Genomic DNA, 23,249 nt, shown 5'->3' on the forward strand with positions numbered 1-23,249 from the left:
AATAAAACAATTCGAGAAATTTCTAATTAGATCTCTGTTCAATGTTTAAAAATAAAACAAGTCGTGGAATTTCTAATTAGATCTCTATCAAATGTTAAAAAATAAAATAAGACAATTTCTACTTAGATTTCTGTTGAATGTTTAAAAATAAAACAAGTGGAATTTCTATTTAGATCTCTGCTGGATGTTGAAAAAATAAAAACTCATGGACTTTCTAATTAGATCTCTGTCAAATGTTTAAAAATAAAACAAGTCGTGGAATTTCTAATTAGATCTCTATCAAATGTTAAAAAATAAAATAAGACAATTTCTACTTAGATTTCTGTTGAATGTTTAAAAATAAAACAAGTGGAATTTCTATTTAGATCTCTGCTGGATGTTGAAAAAATAAAAAATCATGGACTTTCTAATTAGATCTCTGTCAAATGTTTAAAAAATAGAACAAGACGTTTGATATTCTAATTGGATCTCTGTTGGATGTTCAAAAAATAAAAAAGTCGGGGAATTTCTAATTAGTACTCTGTTGAATGTTGAAAAATAAAACAAGTCGGGGAATTTCTAATTTGATCTCTGTCGAATGTTTAAAAAATAAAACAAGACGTAGAACTTCTAATTAGATATCTGTTGGATGTTCAAAAAATAAAACAAGAAATGGAATTTCTAATTAGATCACTCTTGGATGTTAAAAAAATAAAAAAGTCGGGAATTTCTAATTAGATCTCTGTTGGATTTTCAAAAAATAACACAAGTCGGGGAATTTCTAATTAGATCTCTGTCGAATGTTTAAAAATAAAACAAGTCATGGAATTCCTAATTAGATCTCTGTTGGATGTTCAAAAAATAAAAAAGTCGGGGAATGTCTAATTAGATCTTTCTTGAATGTTTAAAAATAAAACAAGACATGGAATTTCTAAGTATATCTCTGTCGAATGTTTAAAAATAAAACAAGACGTAGAAATTTTAATTTGATCTCTCTTGGATGTTCAAAAAACAAAAAGTTGGGAAATTTCTAATTAGATTTCTGTTGAATATTGAAAAATAAAACAAGTCGTGGAATTTCTAATTAAGATTCTGTCGAATTTTTAAAAGAAAAACAAGACATGGAATTTCTGATTAAATCTCTGTTAATTGTTTAAAATATAAAAAGTCGGGGAATTTCTAATTAGATCGCGGTCGAGTGTTTAAAAATAAAACAAAACGTGGAATTTCTAATTGGATATCTGTTGGGTGTATAAAAATAAAACAAGTTGGGAAATTTCTAATTAGATCTCTGTCGAATGTTTAAAAAATAAAATAAGACGTGGAACTTCTAATTAGATATCTGTTGGATTTTCAAAAAATGAAAAAAGACAGGGAATTTCTAATTAGATCTCTGTTGGATTTTCAAAAAATAAAACAAGTCGGGAATTTCTAATTAGATCTCTGTCGAATGTTTAAAAAATAAAACAAGACGTAGAATTTCTAATTAGATCTCTCTTGGATGTTAAAAAAATAAAAAAGTCGGGAATTTCTAATTACAACTCTGTTGGATGTTCAAAAAATAAAAAGTCATGGAATTCCTAATTAGATCTCTGTTGGATGTTCAAAAATAAAATAAGACGTGGAATTTCTAATTAGAACTCTGTTGGATGTTCAAAAAATAAAAAAGTCGGGGAATGTCTAATTAGATCTTTCTTGAATGTTTAAAAATAAAACAAGACATGGAATTTCTAAGTATATCTCTGTCGAATGTTTAAAAATAAAACAAGACGTAGAAATTTTAATTTGATCTCTGTTGGATATTCAAAAAATAAAATAAGACGTGGAATTTCTAATTAGAACTCTGTTGGATGTTCAAAAAATAAAATAAGACGTGGAATTTCTAATTAGAACTCCGTTGGATGTTCAAAAAATAAAAAAGTCGGGGAATGTCTAATTAGATCTTTCTTGAATGTTTAAAAATAAAACAAGACATGGAATTTCTAAGTATATCTCTGTCGAATGTTTAAAAATAAAACAAGACGTAGAAATTTTAATTTGATCTCTGTTGGATGTTCAAAAAATAAAATAAGACGTGGAATTTCTAATTAGAACTCTGTTGGATGTTCAAAAAATTAAAAAGTCGGGGAATGTCTAATTAGATCTTTGTTGAATGTTTAAAAATAAAACAAGTCTGGGTATTTCGAATTAGATCTCTGTGTAATTTTTAAAAATAAAACAAGACGTGGAACTTCTAATTAGATAACTGTTGGATGTTCAAAAAATAAAACAAGACATGGAATTTCTAAGTAGATCTCTGTCGAATGTTTAAAAATAAAACAATACGTAGAATTTTTAATTTGATCTCTCTTGGATGTTCAAAAAACAAAAAGTTGGGAAATTTCTAATTAGATTTCTGTTGAATATTGAAAAATAAAACAAGTCGTGGAATTTCTAATTAAGATTCTGTCGAATTTTTAAAAGAAAAACAAGACATGGAATTTCTGATTAAATCTCTGTTAATTGTTTAAAATATAAAAAGTCGGGGAATTTCTAATTAGATCGCGGTCGAGTGTTTAAAAATAAAACAAAACGTGGAATTTCTAATTAGATATCTGTTGGGTGTTTAAAAATAAAACAAGTTGGGAAATTTCTAATTAGATCTCTGTCGAATGTTTAAAAAATAAAATAAGACGTGGAACTTCTAATCAGATATCTGTTGGATTTTCAAAAAATGAAAAAAGACAGGGAATTTCTAATTAGATCTCTGTTGGATTTTCAAAAAATAAAAAAGTCGGGGAATTTCTAACGACATCTCTGTCGAATGTTTAAAAAATAAAACAAGACGTGGAATTTCTAATTAGGTCTGTGTTGGATATTCAAAAATTAAAATAAGACGTGGAATTTCTTATTAGATCTCTGTTGAATGTTGAAAAAATAAAACATGTCGGGAAATTTCTAATTAGATCTCTGTTGAATGATTAAGAAATAAAACGACGTGGAATTTCTAATTAGGTCTCTGTTGGATGTTCAAAAAAATAAAACAAGTCGGGTAATTTCTAATTAGATCTCAGTTGGATGTTGACAAAATAAAAAATCATGAACTTTCTAATTAGATATCTGTTCAATGTTTATAAATAAAACAAGTCGTAAAATTTCTAATTAGATCTCTGTTGAACGTTTAAAAAATAAAAAGTCGGGTAATTTCTAATTAGATCTCTGTAAATGTTTAAAAATGAAACAACACGTGGAATTTCTAATTGGATCTCTGTTGGATGTTCAAAAATTAAAACAAGACATTGAATTTCTCATTAGATCTCTGTTAGATGATCAAAAAATAAAAAAGTCGGGAATTTCTAATTAGATCTCTGTTGGATGTTCAAAAATTAAAAAAGTCGTAAATTTCTAATTAGAACTCTGTTGGATGTTCAAAAATAAAAAAGTCGGAGAATTTCTAATTAGATCTCTGTTGAATGTTTAAAAATAAAAGAAAGCGTGAAATTTCTAATTAGATCTCTGTTGGATGTTCAAAAAAATTAAACAAGTAGGGTAATTTCTAATTAGATCTCAGTTGGATGTTGACAAAATAAAAAATCATGAACTTTCTAATTAGATATCTGTTCAATGTTTATAAATAAAACAAGTAAAATTTCTAATTCGATCTCTGTAAATGTTTAAAAATAAAACAACACGTGGAATTTCTAATTGGATCTCTGTTGGATGTTCAAAAATTAAAACAAGACATGGAATTTCTCATTAGATCTCTGTTGGATGATCAAAAAATAAAAAAGTCGGGAATTTCTAATTACAACTTTGTTGAATGTTCAAAAAATAAAAAAAGTCGGGGAATTTCTAATTAGATCTCTGTCAAATGCTTAAAAATAAAATAAGACGTGGAATTTCAAATTAAATATCTGTTGGATGTTTAAAAATAAAACAATTCGAGAAATTTCTAATTAGATCTCTGTTCAATGTGTAAAAATAAAACAAGTCGTGGAATTTCTAATTAGATCTCTATCAAATGTTAAAAAATAAAATAAGACAATTTCTACTTAGATTTCTGTTGAATGTTTAAAAATAAAACAAGTGGAATTTCTATTTAGATCTCTGCTGGATGTTGAAAAAATAAAAACTCATGGACTTTCTAATTAGATCTCTGTCAAATGTTTAAAAATAAAACAAGTCGTGGAATTTCTAATTAGATCTCTATCAAATGTTAAAAAATAAAATAAGACAATTTCTACTTAGATTTCTGTTGAATGTTTAAAAATAAAACAAGTGGAATTTCTATTTAGATCTCTGCTGGATGTTGAAAAAATAAAAAATCATGGACTTTCTAATTAGATCTCTGTCAAATGTTTAAAAATAGAACAAGACGTTTGATATTCTAATTGGATCTCTGTTGGATGTTCAAAAAATAAAAAAGTCGGGGAATTTCTAATTAGTACTCTGTTGAATGTTTACAAATAAAACAAAGCGTGGAATTTCTAATTAGTACTCTGTTGAATGTTGAAAAATAAAACAAGTCGGGGAATTTCTAATTTGATCTCTGTCGAATGTTTAAAAAATAAAACAAGACGTAGAACTTCTAATTAGATATCTGTTGGATGTTCAAAAAATAAAACAAGAAATGGAATTTCTAATTAGATCACTCTTGGATGTTAAAAAAATAAAAAAGTCGGGAATTTCTAATTAGATCTCTGTTGGATTTTCAAAAAATAACACAAGTCGGGGAATTTCTAATTAGATCTCTGTCGAATGTTTAAAAATAAAACAAGTCATGGAATTCCTAATTAGATCTCTGTTGGATGTTCAAAAAATAAAAAAGTCGGGGAATGTCTAATTAGATCTTTCTTGAATGTTTAAAAATAAAACAAGACATGGAATTTCTAAGTATATCTCTGTCGAATGTTTAAAAATAAAACAAGACGTAGAAATTTTAATTTGATCTCTCTTGGATGTTCAAAAAACAAAAAGTTGGGAAATTTCTAATTAGATTTCTGTTGAATATTGAAAAATAAAACAAGTCGTGGAATTTCTAATTAAGATTCTGTCGAATTTTTAAAAGAAAAACAAGACATGGAATTTCTGATTAAATCTCTGTTAATTGTTTAAAATATAAAAAGTCGGGGAATTTCTAATTAGATCGCGGTCGAGTGTTTAAAAATAAAACAAAACGTGGAATTTCTAATTGGATATCTGTTGGGTGTATAAAAATAAAACAAGTTGGGAAATTTCTAATTAGATCTCTGTCGAATGTTTAAAAAATAAAATAAGACGTGGAACTTCTAATTAGATATCTGTTGGATTTTCAAAAAATGAAAAAAGACAGGGAATTTCTAATTAGATCTCTGTTGGATTTTCAAAAAATAAAACAAGTCGGGGAATTTCTAATTAGATCTCTGTCGAATGTTTAAAAAATAAAACAAGACGTAGAATTTCTAATTAGATCTCTCTTGGATGTTAAAAAAATAAAAAAGTCGGGAATTTCTAATTACAACTCTGTTGGATGTTCAAAAAATAAAAAGTCATGGAATTCCTAATTAGATCTCTGTTGGATGTTCAAAAATAAAATAAGACGTGGAATTTCTAATTAGAACTCTGTTGGATGTTCAAAAAATAAAAAAGTCGGGGAATGTCTAATTAGATCTTTCTTGAATGTTTAAAAATAAAACAAGACATGGAATTTCTAAGTATATCTCTGTCGAATGTTTAAAAATAAAACAAGACGTAGAAATTTTAATTTGATCTCTGTTGGATATTCAAAAAATAAAATAAGACGTGGAATTTCTAATTAGAACTCTGTTGGATGTTCAAAAAATAAAATAAGACGTGGAATTTCTAATTAGAACTCCGTTGGATGTTCAAAAAATAAAAAAGTCGGGGAATGTCTAATTAGATCTTTCTTGAATGTTTAAAAATAAAACAAGACATGGAATTTCTAAGTATATCTCTGTCGAATGTTTAAAAATAAAACAAGACGTAGAAATTTTAATTTGATCTCTGTTGGATGTTCAAAAAATAAAATAAGACGTGGAATTTCTAATTAGAACTCTGTTGGATGTTCAAAAAATAAAAAAGTCGGGGAATGTCTAATTAGATCTTTGTTGAATGTTTAAAAATAAAACAAGTCTGGGTATTTCGAATTAGATCTCTGTGTAATGTTTAAAAAATAAAACAAGACGTGGAACTTCTAATTAGATAACTGTTGGATGTTCAAAAAATAAAACAAGACATGGAATTTCTAAGTAGATCTCTGTCGAATGTTTAAAAATAAAACAATACGTAGAATTTTTAATTTGATCTCTCTTGGATGTTCAAAAAACAAAAAGTTGGGAAATTTCTAATTAGATTTCTGTTGAATATTGAAAAATAAAACAAGTCGTGGAATTTCTAATTAAGATTCTGTCGAATTTTTAAAAGAAAAACAAGACATGGAATTTCTGATTAAATCTCTGTTAATTGTTTAAAATATAAAAAGTCGGGGAATTTCTAATTAGATCGCGGTCGAGTGTTTAAAAATAAAACAAAACGTGGAATTTCTAATTAGATATCTGTTGGGTGTTTAAAAATAAAACAAGTTGGGAAATTTCTAATTAGATCTCTGTCGAATGTTTAAAAAATAAAATAAGACGTGGAACTTCTAATCAGATATCTGTTGGATTTTCAAAAAATGAAAAAAGACAGGGAATTTCTAATTAGATCTCTGTTGGATTTTCAAAAAATAAAAAAGTCGGGGAATTTCTAACGACATCTCTGTCGAATGTTTAAAAAATAAAACAAGACGTGGAATTTCTAATTAGGTCTGTGTTGGATATTCAAAAATTAAAATAAGACGTGGAATTTCTTATTAGATCTCTGTTGAATGTTGAAAAAATAAAACATGTCGGGAAATTTCTAATTAGATCTCTGTTGAATGATTAAGAAATAAAACGACGTGGAATTTCTAATTAGGTCTCTGTTGCATTTTCAAAAATAGAACAAGACTTCTAATTTCTAATTAGATCTCTGTTGGATGTTCAAAAAATAAAACAAGATGTGGAATTTCTAATTAGGTCTCTGTTGGATGTTGAAAAAATAAAAATCATGGACTTTCCTATTAGATCTCTGTTGAATGTTTAAAAATAAAACAAATCATGGAATTTCTAATCAGATCTCTGTCGAAAGTTAAAAAAATAAAACAAGACGTGGAATGTCTAATTAGATCTCTTTTGGTTGTTTAAAAATAAAACAAGTAGGGAAATTTCTAATTAGATCTCTGTCAAATGTTTAAAAAATAAAACAAGAAAATAATTTCTAATTAGGTCTCTGTTGGATGTTTAAAAATAAAACAAATCATGGACTTCCTGATCAACTGAGATCACATGGAATAATTTTGCAATAATATAATTTTATTTTGTTAACTGTTTTTTAAGACAACCCAATGTGATGATATTTTTGTAAAAATAGCTGCAGTAATAAAAGCGTTACTGGTTTTAGATTTTGTAATATCAAAGTTTATAAAATACACATATATGAAACTTTAACAGTGGTTTGCAAAAACAAATAATAAGACTTTAAATAAGGAATATTATTTGGTGGTAATTTGAACTAATGAGAATACGACTGGATAATTACAGTCACAGGTCGAACTTGATTTTACAATTCACGTGGTTTTTAAAATCTACATATAAAAACCCACTGCATATTTTGTGAATATTTATCAGTTTAAATGTCAATTTTAACAGTATGAAGAACACAACGCAGCAAGCATCCGAACAAACTGGTTTTCTTCTTTTAACGATATACTTTAGGGTTAGACGATTACGAAAATACAAATAAACGTATTCCAGAAGTTTGCTGGTCTGGTGAGTCTTATGAAAAAACATAATGCCTTTGGGCCAAACTTCCATTTTGAGCGTGACCAATGACCCCAACATCCAAACTCAGTCCTTTTATCTCTTATATGTTAACAAAATATTTAAAATATGCTTCACATATACAGGCTTAATAAGTTACAAAGAAGCTGCTGTGATATCTTTATTCAATCTGATAAACTTGGGATTATATGGTTACGGTTTGAAACACCGAATCATCGTCCATCCAGTGGATGTTCAATCTTTCGAAGCCCTAGGACTTCTATAACCTCTGTAATAGCAGGAAGTTCCGTCTTTAATAAGAGGTTACTGTGGTGAGTCATAATAACAAAGTAATTATTTATTACGAAACTAGTCACTCTCACACTAAAACTTTCCTTTTCAGCCACCATCCGATTCTCTAACTCGACATTCCAATACATTTAATTATTTGGGGATGTTACTTAAAATGAACCAATTAACACCGGTTTATTTTACCGGTATTCTAATTTAATGGTTGATCTACGTCATATTCCCCAAAAATTATGCATAATATTTAAATGACATTAGTTACCAATAAAACATAATAACTCGAATTAATTATTCAGTGCGCATAAAAAAAATAGTTCACAACTATAGATCATTACCCCACCTACGGACAAAAAAACGCGTTATATACGAACAAGTTTCTCCATCACATCATGTGCTAAGCCTAAAAAGGCGGTACAGAGATCTTCTGCACGCCGAACATAATTACTCTCACGTGCCTGTATATATTACAAGATATCCCTAACACAGAGAAATGGGCAAGTCAAGTGAAGACATCAGTGAAATAATTGATTTATACGTGTTTATGTATCAGCTACAACCCAATATAAAGTGATTGTGTCAGAAGGTAAGTGAGACATGGGAAATAATGTTACAAAGCTAAAGCCAAGACTTAGTGAATATATTTAAAGACAGAAGAAAATAAAATTTATAACTTACAAAGATTCTGTATTTCGTAGGGAAGCTATTTTCTGGATACCAGATGTGAAACTGACATTACATTTAGGCTTAGGTTGTTTAGCAAATATTAACGTCAAGACATACTACTCATGTTATCGACCCATTTTTCCAACTGAACCAACAGGATAGACGTGTAATATGTTATATTAAACCCACTTAAGGTTTATTCAGTTTACAATCAAAATAGAACGAACTTGGTTTTAATCATAACTGTATGTATCTTACATTACACGACCATACAATGTCTCTTTTAACAATGAATTTTCTTCAAAAAATGTATATCTACAACTTACATATTTCTGAACTATCTATGTGGTTAGTGTGCGTAAAATTAACCTTTCCTTTACATAAACAATACTATCGAACCGAAATAAACCATTCGTGTACAACAATACTGTGCCACAGTAAACCAATCGTGCACAACAATACTGTACAACCACAATAGACCACTCGTGCACAACAATACTGTACAACCACAAAAGACCATTCGTGTACAAAAATACTGTACAACTACAATAAACCATTCGTGTACAATACTACTGTATATCCACAAAACACATTCGTGTACAACAATACTGGACAACCACAAAAACCCTTCGTGTACAATCACAAAAAACCATTCGTGTACAACAACAATAAACCACTCGTGTACAATAATACTGAACATCCACAAAACACATTCGTGTACAACAATACTGCACAACCACAAAAACCCTTCGTGTACAATCACAAAAAACCATTCGTGTACAACAATAAACCATTCGTGTACAATAATACTGAACATCCACAAAACACATTCGTGTACAACAATACTGCACAACCACAAAAACCCTTCGTGTACAATCACAAAACACCATTGGTGTACAACAACAATAAACCACTCGTGTACAATAATACTGAACATCCATAAAACACATTCGTGTACAACAATATTGCACAACCACAAAAACCCTTCGTGTACAATCACAAAAAACCATTCGTGTACAACAACAATAAACCACTCGTGTACAATAATACTGAACTTCCACAAAACACATTCGTGTACAACAATACTGCACAACCACAAAAACCATTCGTGTACAACAACAATAAACCACTCGTGTACAATAATACTGAACATCCACAAAAACCCTTCGTGTACAATCACAAAAAACCATTCGTGTACAACAACAATAAACCACTCGTGTACAATAATACTGAACATCCACAAAACACATTCGTGTACAACAATACTGGACAACCACAAAAACCCTTCGTGTACAATCACAAAAAACCACTCGTGTACAACAACAATAAACCACTCGTGTACAATAATACTGAACATCCACAAAACACATTCGTGTACAACAATACTGCACAACCACAAAAACCATTCGTGTACAATCACAAAAAACCATTCGTGTACAACAACAATAAACCACTCGTATACAATAATACTGAACATCCACAAAACACATTCGTGTACAACAATACTGTACAACCACAATAAATCATTCGTTTATAACAACTGTACAACCACAATAAATCATTCGTTTACAACAACTGTACAACCACAATAAATCATTCGTGTACAACAATAGTGTACAACCACAATAAACTATTCGTGTACAACAATACTGTACAACCACAATAAACTATTCGTGTATAACAATAGTGTACAACCACAATAAACTATTCCTGTACAACAATATTACGGAGGTGAATGTTTCTTTCGTCAACTGTAATTTTAGAAAATGAAACATTTTCTTTCGATTCGCCGATAGGTTTGCGTAGAGGCACTTTGTCTTACGGGTGAAGGGTTGGATGAAGAAAGAGTTTTTTATAATTTCAAGGCCAACTTAGAGTTTGTTCCTTTGTTGCTATGGTTACGGCTCGAGGGACTGAATTTCTCCTAAGAATCACCTGCATTCTCGCTTTTTGGGTTTTTTTTCTCTTAAAGTCTCGTATACGTGGAATTTTTGAGAAACAAATTAACTTCTGTATTTGATCCGAAATATCAATGTGCTTGAACAGGTTCAGGCATAGTGGTGTTAAACAACTAGAAAGTACACTTGTAAATAGTGGTGTTAAAAACTAGAGTACACTTGTAAATAATGGTGTTAAACAACTAGAAAGTACACTTGTAAATAGTGGTGTTAAACAACTAGAAAGTACACTTGTAAATAGTGGTGTTAAACAACTAGAAAGTACACTTGTAAATAGTGGTGTTAAACAACTAGAAAGTACACTTGTAAATAGTGGTGTTAAACAACTAGAATACACATGCAAATAATGGTGTTAAACAACTAGAAAGTACACTTGTAAATAGTGGTGTTAAACAAGTGGAGGGTAAACTTGTAAATAGTGGTGTTAAACAACTGGAGGGTAAACTTGTAAATAATGGTGTTAAACAACAAGAGATTACACTTGTAAATAATGGTGTTAAACAACTAGAGAGTAAACCTGTAAGTAGTGGTGTTAAACAACTAGACAGTAAAATGTAAATAGTGGTGTTAAACAACTAGAGAGTAAACTTATAAATAGTGGTGTTAAACAACTAGAGTACACATGCAAATAATGGTGTTAAAAAACTAGAAAGTACACTTGTAAATAGTGGTGTTAAACAACTGGAGGGTAAACTTGTAAATAATGGTGTTAAACAACTGGAGGGTAAACTTGTAAATAGTGGTGTTAAACAACTAGAGTACACTTGTAAATAGTGGCGTTAAACAACTGGAGGGTAAACTTGTTAATGGTGTTAAACAACTAGAAAGTACACTTGTAAATATTGGTGTTAAACAACTAGAATACACATGCAAATAATGGTGTTAAACAACTAGAAAGTACACTTGTAAATAGTAGTGTTAAACAACTGGAGGGTAAACTTGTAAATAATGGTGTTAAACAACTGGAGGGTAAACTTGTAAATAATGGTGTTAAACAACAAGAGAGTACACTTGTAAATAATGGTGTTAAACAACTAGAGAGTAAACTTGTAAATAGTAGTGTTAAACAACTAGAGAGTAAACTTGTAAATAGTGGTGTTAAACAACTAGAGGGTAAACTTATAAATAGTGGTGTTAAACAACTAGAGTACACATGCAAATAATGGTGTTAAACAACTAGAAAGTACACTTGTAAATAGTGGTGTTAAACAACTGGAGGGTAAACTTGTAAATAATGGTGTTAAACAACTGGAGTGTAAACTTGTAAATAATGGTGTTAAACAACTGGAGTGTAAACTTGTAAATAATGGTGTTAAACAACTAGAAAGTAAACTTGTAAATGGTGGTGTTAAACAACTAGAGAGTAAACTTGTAAATAATGGTGTTAAACAACTAGAGAGTAAACTTGTAAATAATGGTGTTAAACAACTAGAGTACACATGCAAATAATGGTGTTAAACAACTAGAGAGTACACTTGTAAATAGTGGTGTTAAACAACTAGAGAGTAAACTTGTAAATAGTGGTGTTAAACAACTAGAGAGTAAACTTGTAAATAATGGTGTTAAACAACTAGAGAGTAAACTTGTAAATAATGGTGTTAAACAACTAGAAAGTACACTTGTAAATAGTGGTGTTAAACAACTAGAGAGTACACTTGTAAATAGTGGTGTTAAACAACTAGAGAGTACACTTGTAAATAGTGGTATTAAACAACTAGAGAGTACACTTGTAAATAGTGGTGTTAAACAACTAGAGAGTAAACTTGTAAATAATGGTGTTAAGCAACTAGAAAGTAAACTTGTAAATAATGGTGTTAAGCAACTAGAAAGTAAACTTGTAAATAATGGTGTTAAACAACTAGAAAGTAAACTTGTAAATAATGGTGTTAAACAACTAGAACTTGTAAATAATGGTGTTAAACAACTAGAGAGTAAACTTGTAAATAGTGGTGTTAAACAACTAGAGAGTAAACTTGTAAATAGTGGTGTTAAACAACTAGAGAGTAAACTTGTAAATAATGGTTTTAAACAACCAGAGTACACTTGTAAATAATGGTGTTAAACAACCACAGTACACTTGTAAATAATGGTGTTAAACAACTAGAGTACACTTGCAAATAATGGTGTTAAACAACCAGAGTACACTTGTAAATAATGGTGTTAAACAACTACAGTACACTTGCAAATAATGGTGTTAAACAACTAGAGAGTACACTTGTAAATAATGGTGTTAAACAACTAAAGTACACTTGTAAATAATGGTGTTAAACAACTAAAGTACACTTGTAAATAATGGTTTTAAACAACCAGAGTACACTTGTAAATAATGGTGTTAAACAACCACAGTACACTTGTAAATAATGGTGTTAAACAACTAGAGTACACTTGAAATTAATGATGGTGTTAAACAACTACAGTACACTTGTAAATAATGGTGTTAAACAACTAGAGTACACTTGTAAATAATGGTGTTAAACAACTAAAGTACACTTGTAAATAATGGTGTTAAAAACTAGAGTACACTAGTAAATAGTGGTGTTAAACAACTAGAAAGTACACTTGTAAATAGTGGTGTTAAACAACTAGAATGTGTACTTGTAAATAGTGGTGTTAAACAACTAGAATGTGTACTTGTAAATAGTGGTGTTAAACAACTAGAATGTGTACTTGTAAACAGTGGTGTTAAACAACTAGAATGTGTACTTGTAAATAGTGGTGTTAAACAACTAGAGAGTAAACTTGTAAATAGTGGTGTTAAACAACTAGAGAGTAAACTTGTAAATAGTGGTGTTAAACAACTAGAGAGTAAACTTGTAAATAATGGTGTTAAACAACCAGAGTACACTTGTAAATAATGGTGTTAAACAACTAGAGAGTAAACTTGTAAATAATGGTGTTAAGCAACTAGAAAGTACACTAGTAAATAGTGGTGTTAAACAACTAGAATGTATAGAAAGTACACTTGTAAATAGTGGTGTTAAACAACTAGAGTACACTTGTAAATTTTTAAACAACTGTGGGTGTTAAACAACTAGAATGTGTACTTGTAAATAGTGGTGTTAAACAAGCAGAATGTGTACTTGTAAATAGTGGTGTTAAACAAGAATGTGTACTTGTAAAATGTGTTACTTGTAAATAGTGGTGTTAAACAACTAGAATGTATACTTGTAAATAGTGGTGTTAAACAACTAGAATGTGTACTTGTAAATAGTGGTGTTAAACAACTAGAATGTATATTTGTAAATAGTGGTGTTAAACAACTAGAATGTGTACTTGTAAATAGTGGTGTTAAACAACTAGAATGTGTACTTGTAAATAGTGGTGTTAAACAACTAGAATGTGTACTTGTAAATAGTGGTGTTAAACAACTAGAATGTATATTTGTAAATAGTGGTGTTAAACAACTAGAATGTGTACTTGTAAATAGTGGTGTTAAACAACTAGAATGTATACTTGTAAATAGTGGTGTTAAACAACTAGAATGTGTACTTGTAAATAGTGGTGTTAAACAACTAGAATGTGTACTTGTAAATAGTGGTGTTAAACAACTAGAATGTATACTTGTAAATAGTGGTGTTAAACAACTAGAATGTGTACTTGTAAATAGTGGTGTTAAACAAATAGAATGTGTACTTGTAAATAGTGGTGTTAAACAAATAGAATGTGTACTTGTAAATAGTGGTGTTAAACAACTAGAATGTGTACTTGTAAATAGTGGTGTTAAACAACTAGAATGTATACTTGTAAAGCGCCGTCAGGCTTTACTTTTTGTTGATGTAACTTTTTTCCCTTTCTATCCTGAGTGGTTTATAGTGAGAACGTATTATAAACTGTTTTTGCAAAAATCTCAAGCCCCGGTAATAGCCACGTGGTTAAGGCACTCGACTCGTAATCTGAGGGTCGCGTATTCGAATCCCCGACACACCAAACATGCTCGCCCTTTCAGCCCTGGAAGCGTTATAAAGTGCAGTCAATCCCACTCTTTGTTGGTAAGAGTAGCCCAAAAGTTGGCGGTGGGTGGTGCTGACTAGCTATTTTTCCTGTTGTCTTACAATACTGAATTAGGCACGCCTAGCGCAGATAGTCCTCAAGGAGCTTTTCGCAAAATTTAACAACAAAAATGTCATAAATTAACACGTGCGAATCGTTTTCACTGCAGTTTCACATATTTGTTTTTATTTATTTATCCTACATGACTCCAAATTTCAATTTAACATAAACCATAAATAATTCAGTGAAAATATATCGTTAACCTAACTGCTCTATTACTATATATATATATATGTGTGTGTGTGTGTTCAGAGAGGTGTGTATAACTACTACTACCTGTCAGTTAACTTCTTGTATAAACAGAAGTATCCAAAATGTCACTCGAAAACATCGTTGTTTCAGAGTATAACAGAACGTTAATACGTGGTAGTTCAGTAAAAGGTTCGAGACGGTTTGAGTGGGTAATGTTGACGAAGGATGACAAGTTTTGCATTTATAATAAAGTCATTTCATAACCCAGTCAAACAGTAACGAAACTTTTAAAGAGTTAATACTTTGAAATATGAAGAAAAATACTGTGGCATTGTTCAGATAAAAAATAATACTACGTATGTTACGGTACGTCCGAACGTATGTCATATTGTCCAAACATTAAGAAATATCAAATATACAGACATTTCGAAGTACATTATGGTTGTCCTGGTTCCTCGAAATATGTCATGTTGTTCAGGGTTATAGGAACATACGTCAGCTCTTAAAACATTTTCACATATTAAAGATAGTACAGACATTTATACATGTATAAAGGTTGGACGCTTTAATTAGTGTGTTCAGTGTTTGATTTCCTAACTACGAGGTTATCCGAAATGAGTGGTCACAGAATTATCGAAGTGTATTTACTGTCGACATTAGATGTAAGGACCTGTAAACAATGTTGCGTGCCGGGAAAAAAACAACATTCACTTAGAGGAAGCTCTCCTTGTAAGGATGGACAGAAAGTAATTCATGACGTGTATCAATCATACGTGGAAATTAAACAAATTTCACCTTCAATGTCGTCTGGTTTAGACGCACGATAATATAATACCCCTAGTACCGCCTACTGTAACGGTTCTACCGAGATAAATTTAAGTATCTTTCACATTACCTCGCGGTAGATACAAACAAATCTGATGATCGTGTGCAAAGCTGCCTTCGTTCAAACTTGAGTGAAAAGTAGGCCAGCAACAGAGGTTTGGACTATTAGGCGCCCATACACTGGCGTCAACCAACTTTGCCAAGGGTTACTTGTCGTTCACATGAATATTGTGTTGCCTGTGTTTTTACCAGAGCGTGCGTCACTAACCTTGTACCGCTGGTTTGACTCGACGCCAGCCTGCTTAGCTGAAAGTTTCTCCGAGCTACTACTATCTTAGCCGGCGCTGACTCCGGAAAGTCTGGGTCGCTGTTCCAAAAGCCAGCTTTCCTCCCCGCCCAGCAAATAGTTTCCGTTAAGTCGTTCTTCGACACCCTCCGTTGGTACTCTTAATGTTAATATTCAGAAAAAAACAAATACCGGATAAATTACTCTACCTCTACTAGTGACCATTTGAAATGAGCGCGTTTTCTAACATGTTTCTAAAATGAAACGTTTTTATTTACACTTTCACTGTCCATCTGTAATTCATTTTGTTTGTTCCTTTTAGCGACTCAAGGAGTACCTGCCTATAGCCCTCCCTTATTTTCAGCTGATAGATAAAAGGGAAGGCAGATTGTTAGCAGCACCCACTGCCCTTGTCTGACCGACTAGTGGGACTCAGTTGTCACTCCTTTAACGCATCCGCGACCTCAAAGTACGATCTTGTGACAACAGGACACGAACAGAGAATCTTCACATTCACAAACTTTTACAGTCTTTGTATCTTCACAATTCTTGAAAGAAAATAAATATATTGTTGTCGAACTTCTTAAGATATACATAAGTCATCCACGCATCAGAATTTATATCAGAGGACATACAAGTAGTCCTTCCATCAGTATCTATATCGGAGGATATACAAGTAGTCCATCCATCAGTATCTATATAAGAGGATATATAAGCCATCCATCAGTGTGAATATATCAGATGATATGTCATCAATCCATCAGTATGATTACATCAGAGGATAAATACGTAGTCCATCCATCAGTATTTATATCAGAGGATATATAAACCATCCATCAGTATCTATATCAGAGAATATATAAGTCATCCATCTACCAGTATTTATATCAGAGGATATGTAAGTCATCTGTCCATCAGTATTTATATCAGAGGATATGTAAGTCATCTGTCCATCAGTATTTATATCAGAAGATATATAAGTAATCCATCCATCAGTATCTGTATCAAAGAATATATGTCATCCATCCATCAGTATTTATATCAGAAGATATATCAGTAATCCATCCATCAATATCTGTATCAGAGGATATGTATACTGTACGTTATCCATAAGTATCTATATTCTAGGGTATGTACTATATGTTATCCATCCATCAATATCTGTATCAGAGGATATATATACTGTACGTTATCCATAAGTATCTATATTCTAGGGTATGTACTATATGTTATCCATCCATCAATATCTGTATCAGAGGATATATATACTGTACGTTATCCATAAGTATCTATATTCTAGGGTATGTACTATATGTTATCCATCCATCAATATCTGTATCAGAGGATATACATACTGTACGTTATCCATAAGTATCTATATTCTAGGGTATGTACTAAATGTTATCCATCCATCAGTATATGTATCAGAGGATATATATACTGTACGTTATCCATAAGTATCTATATTCTAGGGTATGTACTATATGTTATCCATCCATTAGTATCTAACTTCATATGTTAAATATTCATCATGGTCATTATCACAGTGTTTCATGAATTAATAACACTATGTACCAATATATTTATTTTTTTCTTGTTCCTGGACAGAAAGTGTTATTTCCCAATTGCTTATGTCTAAAGTAAATGAAAAGATCTATCTTTCTTTTCAAACTTTGCTTTTGTGACCTGTGTAATGAAATTTTCAAATTTACCCATTTTCCAGAACATCCCAGGTAGATTCAGTGCTGAGCAGCTGATAGAGAATTTTCTTGAACTTACAAGAATTTTCAAGAACTTTCTAGAATGTTGTAAAACTTATGAGAATTTTCAAGAACCTTTTATAATTTTCTAGAACATTCCATAGTAATATATATGTACAGAGGCTCACCACTCACCACTTCAGTTTAGTTTTTGAGGCCCGGCATGGCCTAGCGCGTTAGGCGTGCGACTCGTAATCCGAGGGTCGCGGGTTCGCGCCCGCGTCGCGCTAAACATGCTCGCCCTCCCAGCCGTGGGGGTGTATAATGTGACGGTCAATCCCACTATTCGTTGGTAAAAGAGTAGCCCAAGAGTTGGCGGTGGGTGGTGATGACTAGCTGCCTTCCCTCTAGTCTTACACTGCTAAATTAGAGAAGCTAGCACAGATAGCCCTCGAGTAGCTTTGTGCGAAATTCCCAAACAAACAAACAAACAAATCAGTTTAGTTCTAGCTGCCTAAGTGAACAAACACATAGACCTATCTGATTTTATCAGAGATGGCATATAGAAGCTGCAAGCATTCTCCTATGTATGTGGCCAATTTATCAAGACAAGAGCAAAAAAGTACTCTGTGACAGCATCTGCTAAAATGTGTGAAGCCTACAAGTCATATTTCAGCATGCCTATCAGGGATCAAGACAAACCCTGGGCACCTCGTTTTACCAGAAGGTAAGATGGACAATTTTTTCTTACTTGAATAGTAAGATTTTATATCATACAAATTTTAGACCTCTTAAAATTTATATATCTTTTGGTGCACCTCAAAGAGGAATACAACAGTATCAAGACCTTGCTAGAAGCCTTGAAGTATGATGAGTATGGCTGGGAGGTTATCAAAGACTTCAAAATGATGGCATTCCTGATGGGTCTCCAAGGAGGCTTCACCAAGTTTCCCTGTTATCTTTGTTTTTGGGACAGCAGGGACACTGCAGCACACTACAACAGGAAGTATTGGCCACAATAGACCGAGTCCTCTGTGGGAAGGCACAATGTCAAGTGTGAGCCACTAGTGGACCTCCAGAAGGTGTTGTTCCCACCATTGCACATAAAACTGGGTCTTATAAAACAATTTGTCACAATTCTTGATGAGGAGTCTGCAGCCTTCAAGTTCCTCGAGATGTCTTCCCTGAGCTGTCTGAGGCAAAGGTCAAAGCTGATGTCTTTGTTGGACCACAAATAAAGAAGATTCTGGAGTGCACAGAATTCCCCAAGAAGCTCAGTAGGTAGGAAAAAAAAACTTGGGGCAACTTTGTCGCAGTGGTTCGGGGCTTCTTGGACAATCACAAGGACGAAAATTATGTGGAACTGATTGAGGCTCTAATGAAGAACTACGGCAAAATGGGCTGCAGGATATCCTTGAAAGTCCATATCTTTTAGGCTCATTTTGATAAATTCAACGAGAACATGGGATCATACTCAGAGGAGCAAGGTGAGCGCTTCTACCAAGATATACTGGACTTTGAACACTTCTACCAAGGGGCGTATAACGAAAACATGATGGGAAACTATATTTGGGGGCTGATACGTGAAAGTGATTTACATCACAGTCGCAAATCTCAAAAAACTACTCACTTCTAAACATTTTTGTATAACTTTAGTATAAATACATGTAAATATCGACTCATATGTTATTTTATTCAGACCTGATGTAAATGAAAATGTGAAAATTTATTCGTTTTTTACATAGAAAATAGGTTAATTTCTAAATTTCATTATCCAGGTCACAAAAGCAAAGTTTGAAGGGAATAATGGCCATATTCTGTACTTTTACAACACAAGCAATTAAGAAATAACACATACTATCCAGGAACAAAATTTGTGTTACATAGTGTTATTGTACAGATAAGGAGCTTTCTATAGTGAATTGAAAGCGTTAGAGGTGAAGGTCGTGGGCAGAGGGCTACACTGTGCCCGTCTCACGTGGCACACATCAAGTAGCTCAGGTCCTTACGAAAGGGTAATGCATCTCGTTTTATATTATTTTTGCTTCAAAAGACGGAGCTATGGCATGAGACGTATCTTGTCTTTCAATACCAAGAGTTATGGTGTTCAAGTATAGGAGAGAGTTGGTTGAATGTTATTTTAACTGAAACTTCATGTTACTTAGTCATTATTTATCCATGTTACCGTGTTTTGGTAAGTAAAGAAAACTAGCAAACAAGTACTTAGCAGTCACTCAGAAGGGGCGCGTTCTGAATGGTATACTTATCTCTCCCTAACCGGTCTCCTCACCGCCCGCCTGTATTTACCTAAAAAAAACAAGAGGCCTTTTGTAGAGGGCGCCAAGAGCCTCGAGCAGGTAGGGGTGTAGACTTGCGTTGGCCATTGTGATGTGTCACTTGTAAGTCCATCACATGATGTCCAGCAGTAAAACCTTTTTCTATATTACATAATTTCCAATGCCAACAACAGGGACTTTTAAATGGTTCTTTATACTATTTATATTAGTGTCAGAAGATAACGCATGTTCATTTTAAATGATCATTAAACATTACTGACATAAGGCCACAAAATCGAAACTACAGATTATATAACAATTAGAGAGAATACGAGTCTTCTACTTCGAGGCTGGGCTGTAATTCGACTTACCCTATTTTCATCAATATAAATCACTTTGTATTTCTCAATGAAAGGTGACTTACGAAAATCTATGAGTGAGAAAATCGGTTTAGTGTATTTTTTTCTCACACGATGTATTACAATCACCTTGTGTGACCCTGACCTTTGGAACAGTTTCGATCTCCATGTACAATAAGTACTTATATAAACTAGAAGTTTGACTATTGTGTTACCAAGACCTTTGTAAGAATGTTGACTTTTAATCATAAATAAGACACAAGGACTATAATTTTATAGTAAATTTTGGTTCAGATGACTTTCAAGATTAAAAAAAAACAGAGGTTAAATGCACACACACACAATAAATACAAGACTATACAAAGACAGACCAACACTTCGATCTCTATCTAATTCTGCTGAAAAAAAATGTAACGAATCTGAGCTACCTTTTACCCTAATTCAGGAAAAAAAATGATAAAAGTATCTTGATGAATGGCTAAAAACGTATAAACATTCGTCCATATTGTAAAAGAGACCAGATTAATTTTTTAAAACAAAGCAATTAAAAATTTCACAAAAGGTATTTGAAATAAAAAATACATATAGAAAAATTAACACTAGAACCAAACTTCCAAAAAAAAAATTAAGTTACCTACCAGATGAATGGCTGCGATAAGACCCGTACTGATTGGTACCTCCAGTTTCCAAGGAAACAGGCTCACTTGGCGCCCGATCTGAAAAGAGCAAAATATTCGTGTCACGTGATTGCTAATCTAACGCTAGGTAGCTTTAAGCTCCTTATTTGAAATGAACCACAACAGTCACACAACATACAGTCACTACAAATACTTGACCGTATTTTAACTGACAGAATGGATACAAATATACGCTTACAAAATATTTCTACCAATTTAATTCTGTTTACATTCGAACCTGACAAAACCCAATTAAATTTACCATTATTATGCCTGACGAAAGTATGCACATTCTTTTTCATCGAAAATATTATTAAATCGAATAGCGGATTTTATAAAAATATATAAATATACAAAATAATCGTTTGATGGCATGCGAATAAATAAGACTGTGTTTATATTATTTAAACTATCTTAAACTATTATCATAAGGTATCTAAACAATATTTAAAAACATAATCAGTATACATACTTCACATATTTTCAACGCAACCTAAAACGGGCCATACTCGAATCACGCTTAAGAAAGTAGCCCTTACCTTCTGGCTTGAGGAGTTCTTGAGGATATCGTCTGTACGGTGGCGGAGGTGACTCTATTTAGTAACAAAAATAAAATATGTCAGTAACATAGTAAAATAAGGTCAAAACTACTCTATTTACTAACAAAAATAAAATATGTCAGTAACATAGTAAAATAAGAAATATGTCAGTAACATAGGAAAATAAGGTCAAAACTACTCTATTTAGTAACAAAACCAAATTTCTCAGTAACATAGGAAAATAAGGTCAAAACTACTCTATTCAGTAAAAAAACCAAATTTGTCAGTAACATAGGAAAATAAGGTCAAAACTACTCTATTCAGTAACAAAACCAATTTTGTCAGTAACATAGGAAAATAAGGTCAAAACTACTCTATTTAGTAACAAATCCAAATTTGTCAGTAACATAGGAAAATAAGGTCAAAACTACTCTATTCAGTAACAAAAATAAAATATGTCAGTAACATAGCAAAATAAGGTCAAAACTGCTTTATTTTGTGACAAAAATAAAATGTCAGTAACATAGGAAAATAAGGTCAAAACTACTCTATTTAGAAACAAAAATGAAATATGTCAGTAACAGTAAAATAAGAAATATGTCAGTAACATAGCAAAATAAGGTCAAAACTACTGTATTTAGTAACAAAAATAAATTATGTCAGTAACATAGCAAAATAAGGTCAAAACTACTCTATTCAGTAACAAAACCAAATTTGTCAGTAACATAGCAAAATAAGGTCAAAACTACTCTATTCAGTAACAAAACCAAATTTGTCAGTAACATAGGAAAATAAGGTCAAAACTACTCTATTCAGTAACAAAACCAAATTTTTCAGTAACATATGAAAATAAGGTCAAAACTACTCTATTTAGTAACAAATCCAAATTTGTCAGTAACATAAGAAAATAAGGTCAAAACTACTCTAGTAACAAATATAAAACATGTCAGTAACATAGCAAAATAAGGTCAAAACTACTCTATTTAGTAACAAGAATAAAATATGTCAGTAACATAGTAAAATAAGGTCAAAACTACTCTATTTAGTAACAAAAATAAAATATGTCAATAACAGGAAAATAAGGTCAAAACTGCTCTATTTAGTAACAAAAATAAAATATGACAGTAACATAGTAAAATAAAAAATATGTCAGTAACAGCAAAATAAGGTCAAAACTACTCTATTTAGTAACAAAAATAAAATATGTCAGTAACATAGGAAAATAAGGTCAAAACTACTCTATTTAGTAACAAAAATAAAATATGACAGTAACATAGTAAAATAAAAAATATGTCAATAACATAGCAAAATAAGGTCAAAACTACTCTATTTAGTAACAAAAATAAAATATGTCAGTAACATAGGAAAATAAGGTCAAAACTACTCGAATAAGTGAAAACAATGAAAGGCCTTCTCGTAGTTATTATTTTCAAATTATTGGGATGCTTTGAGCAGACGTAAATATCAAGTAAAAAACAAAAAACTTCCGACAGGCGTACAAATTTTAAGGTGCACTTTCAATTACACTATCTTAACATACACATAAACTTCCAAACTCTTAATGCTGTTATTAAATATCAGTCATAAACCTCACACATTAGGACTGCCTAATAATTTTG

At 31.4% G+C, this 23,249-nt stretch overlaps 1 protein-coding gene and 1 long non-coding RNA gene across 3 annotated transcripts in view; one reads left to right on the forward strand and one right to left on the reverse strand.

The window, feature by feature from the left end:
- The window catches only part of LOC143236662 (uncharacterized), a 34,715-nt gene extending 18,057 nt beyond the window's left edge, over positions 1 to 16,658 (forward strand). Inside the window, exons 1-2 of one of the 2 annotated variants that reach the window (XR_013019649.1) lie at positions 8,126 to 8,688; positions 16,402 to 16,658. This is a non-coding gene — a long non-coding RNA (uncharacterized LOC143236662). Of the gene's footprint in view, positions 1 to 8,125; positions 8,689 to 16,401 lie in introns of those variants that run through there. The other variant, XR_013019648.1, reaches the window with a different exon arrangement.
- The window catches only part of LOC143236660 (mothers against decapentaplegic homolog 6-like), a 43,993-nt gene that overhangs the window by 8,228 nt on the left and 12,516 nt on the right, over positions 1 to 23,249 (reverse strand). The window contains exons 2-3 of the mRNA XM_076475046.1: positions 21,631 to 21,684; positions 21,053 to 21,130 (exon numbers count right to left, since the gene is read on the reverse strand). Coding sequence (XP_076331161.1) covers positions 21,053 to 21,130; positions 21,631 to 21,684 — 132 coding nt within the window. The remainder of the gene's footprint in view (positions 1 to 21,052; positions 21,131 to 21,630; positions 21,685 to 23,249) is intronic.

The sequence above is a fragment of the Tachypleus tridentatus genome, chromosome 13, assembly GCF_004210375.1.
Source record: "Tachypleus tridentatus isolate NWPU-2018 chromosome 13, ASM421037v1, whole genome shotgun sequence".
NCBI lineage: Eukaryota > Metazoa > Arthropoda > Merostomata > Xiphosura > Limulidae > Tachypleus > Tachypleus tridentatus.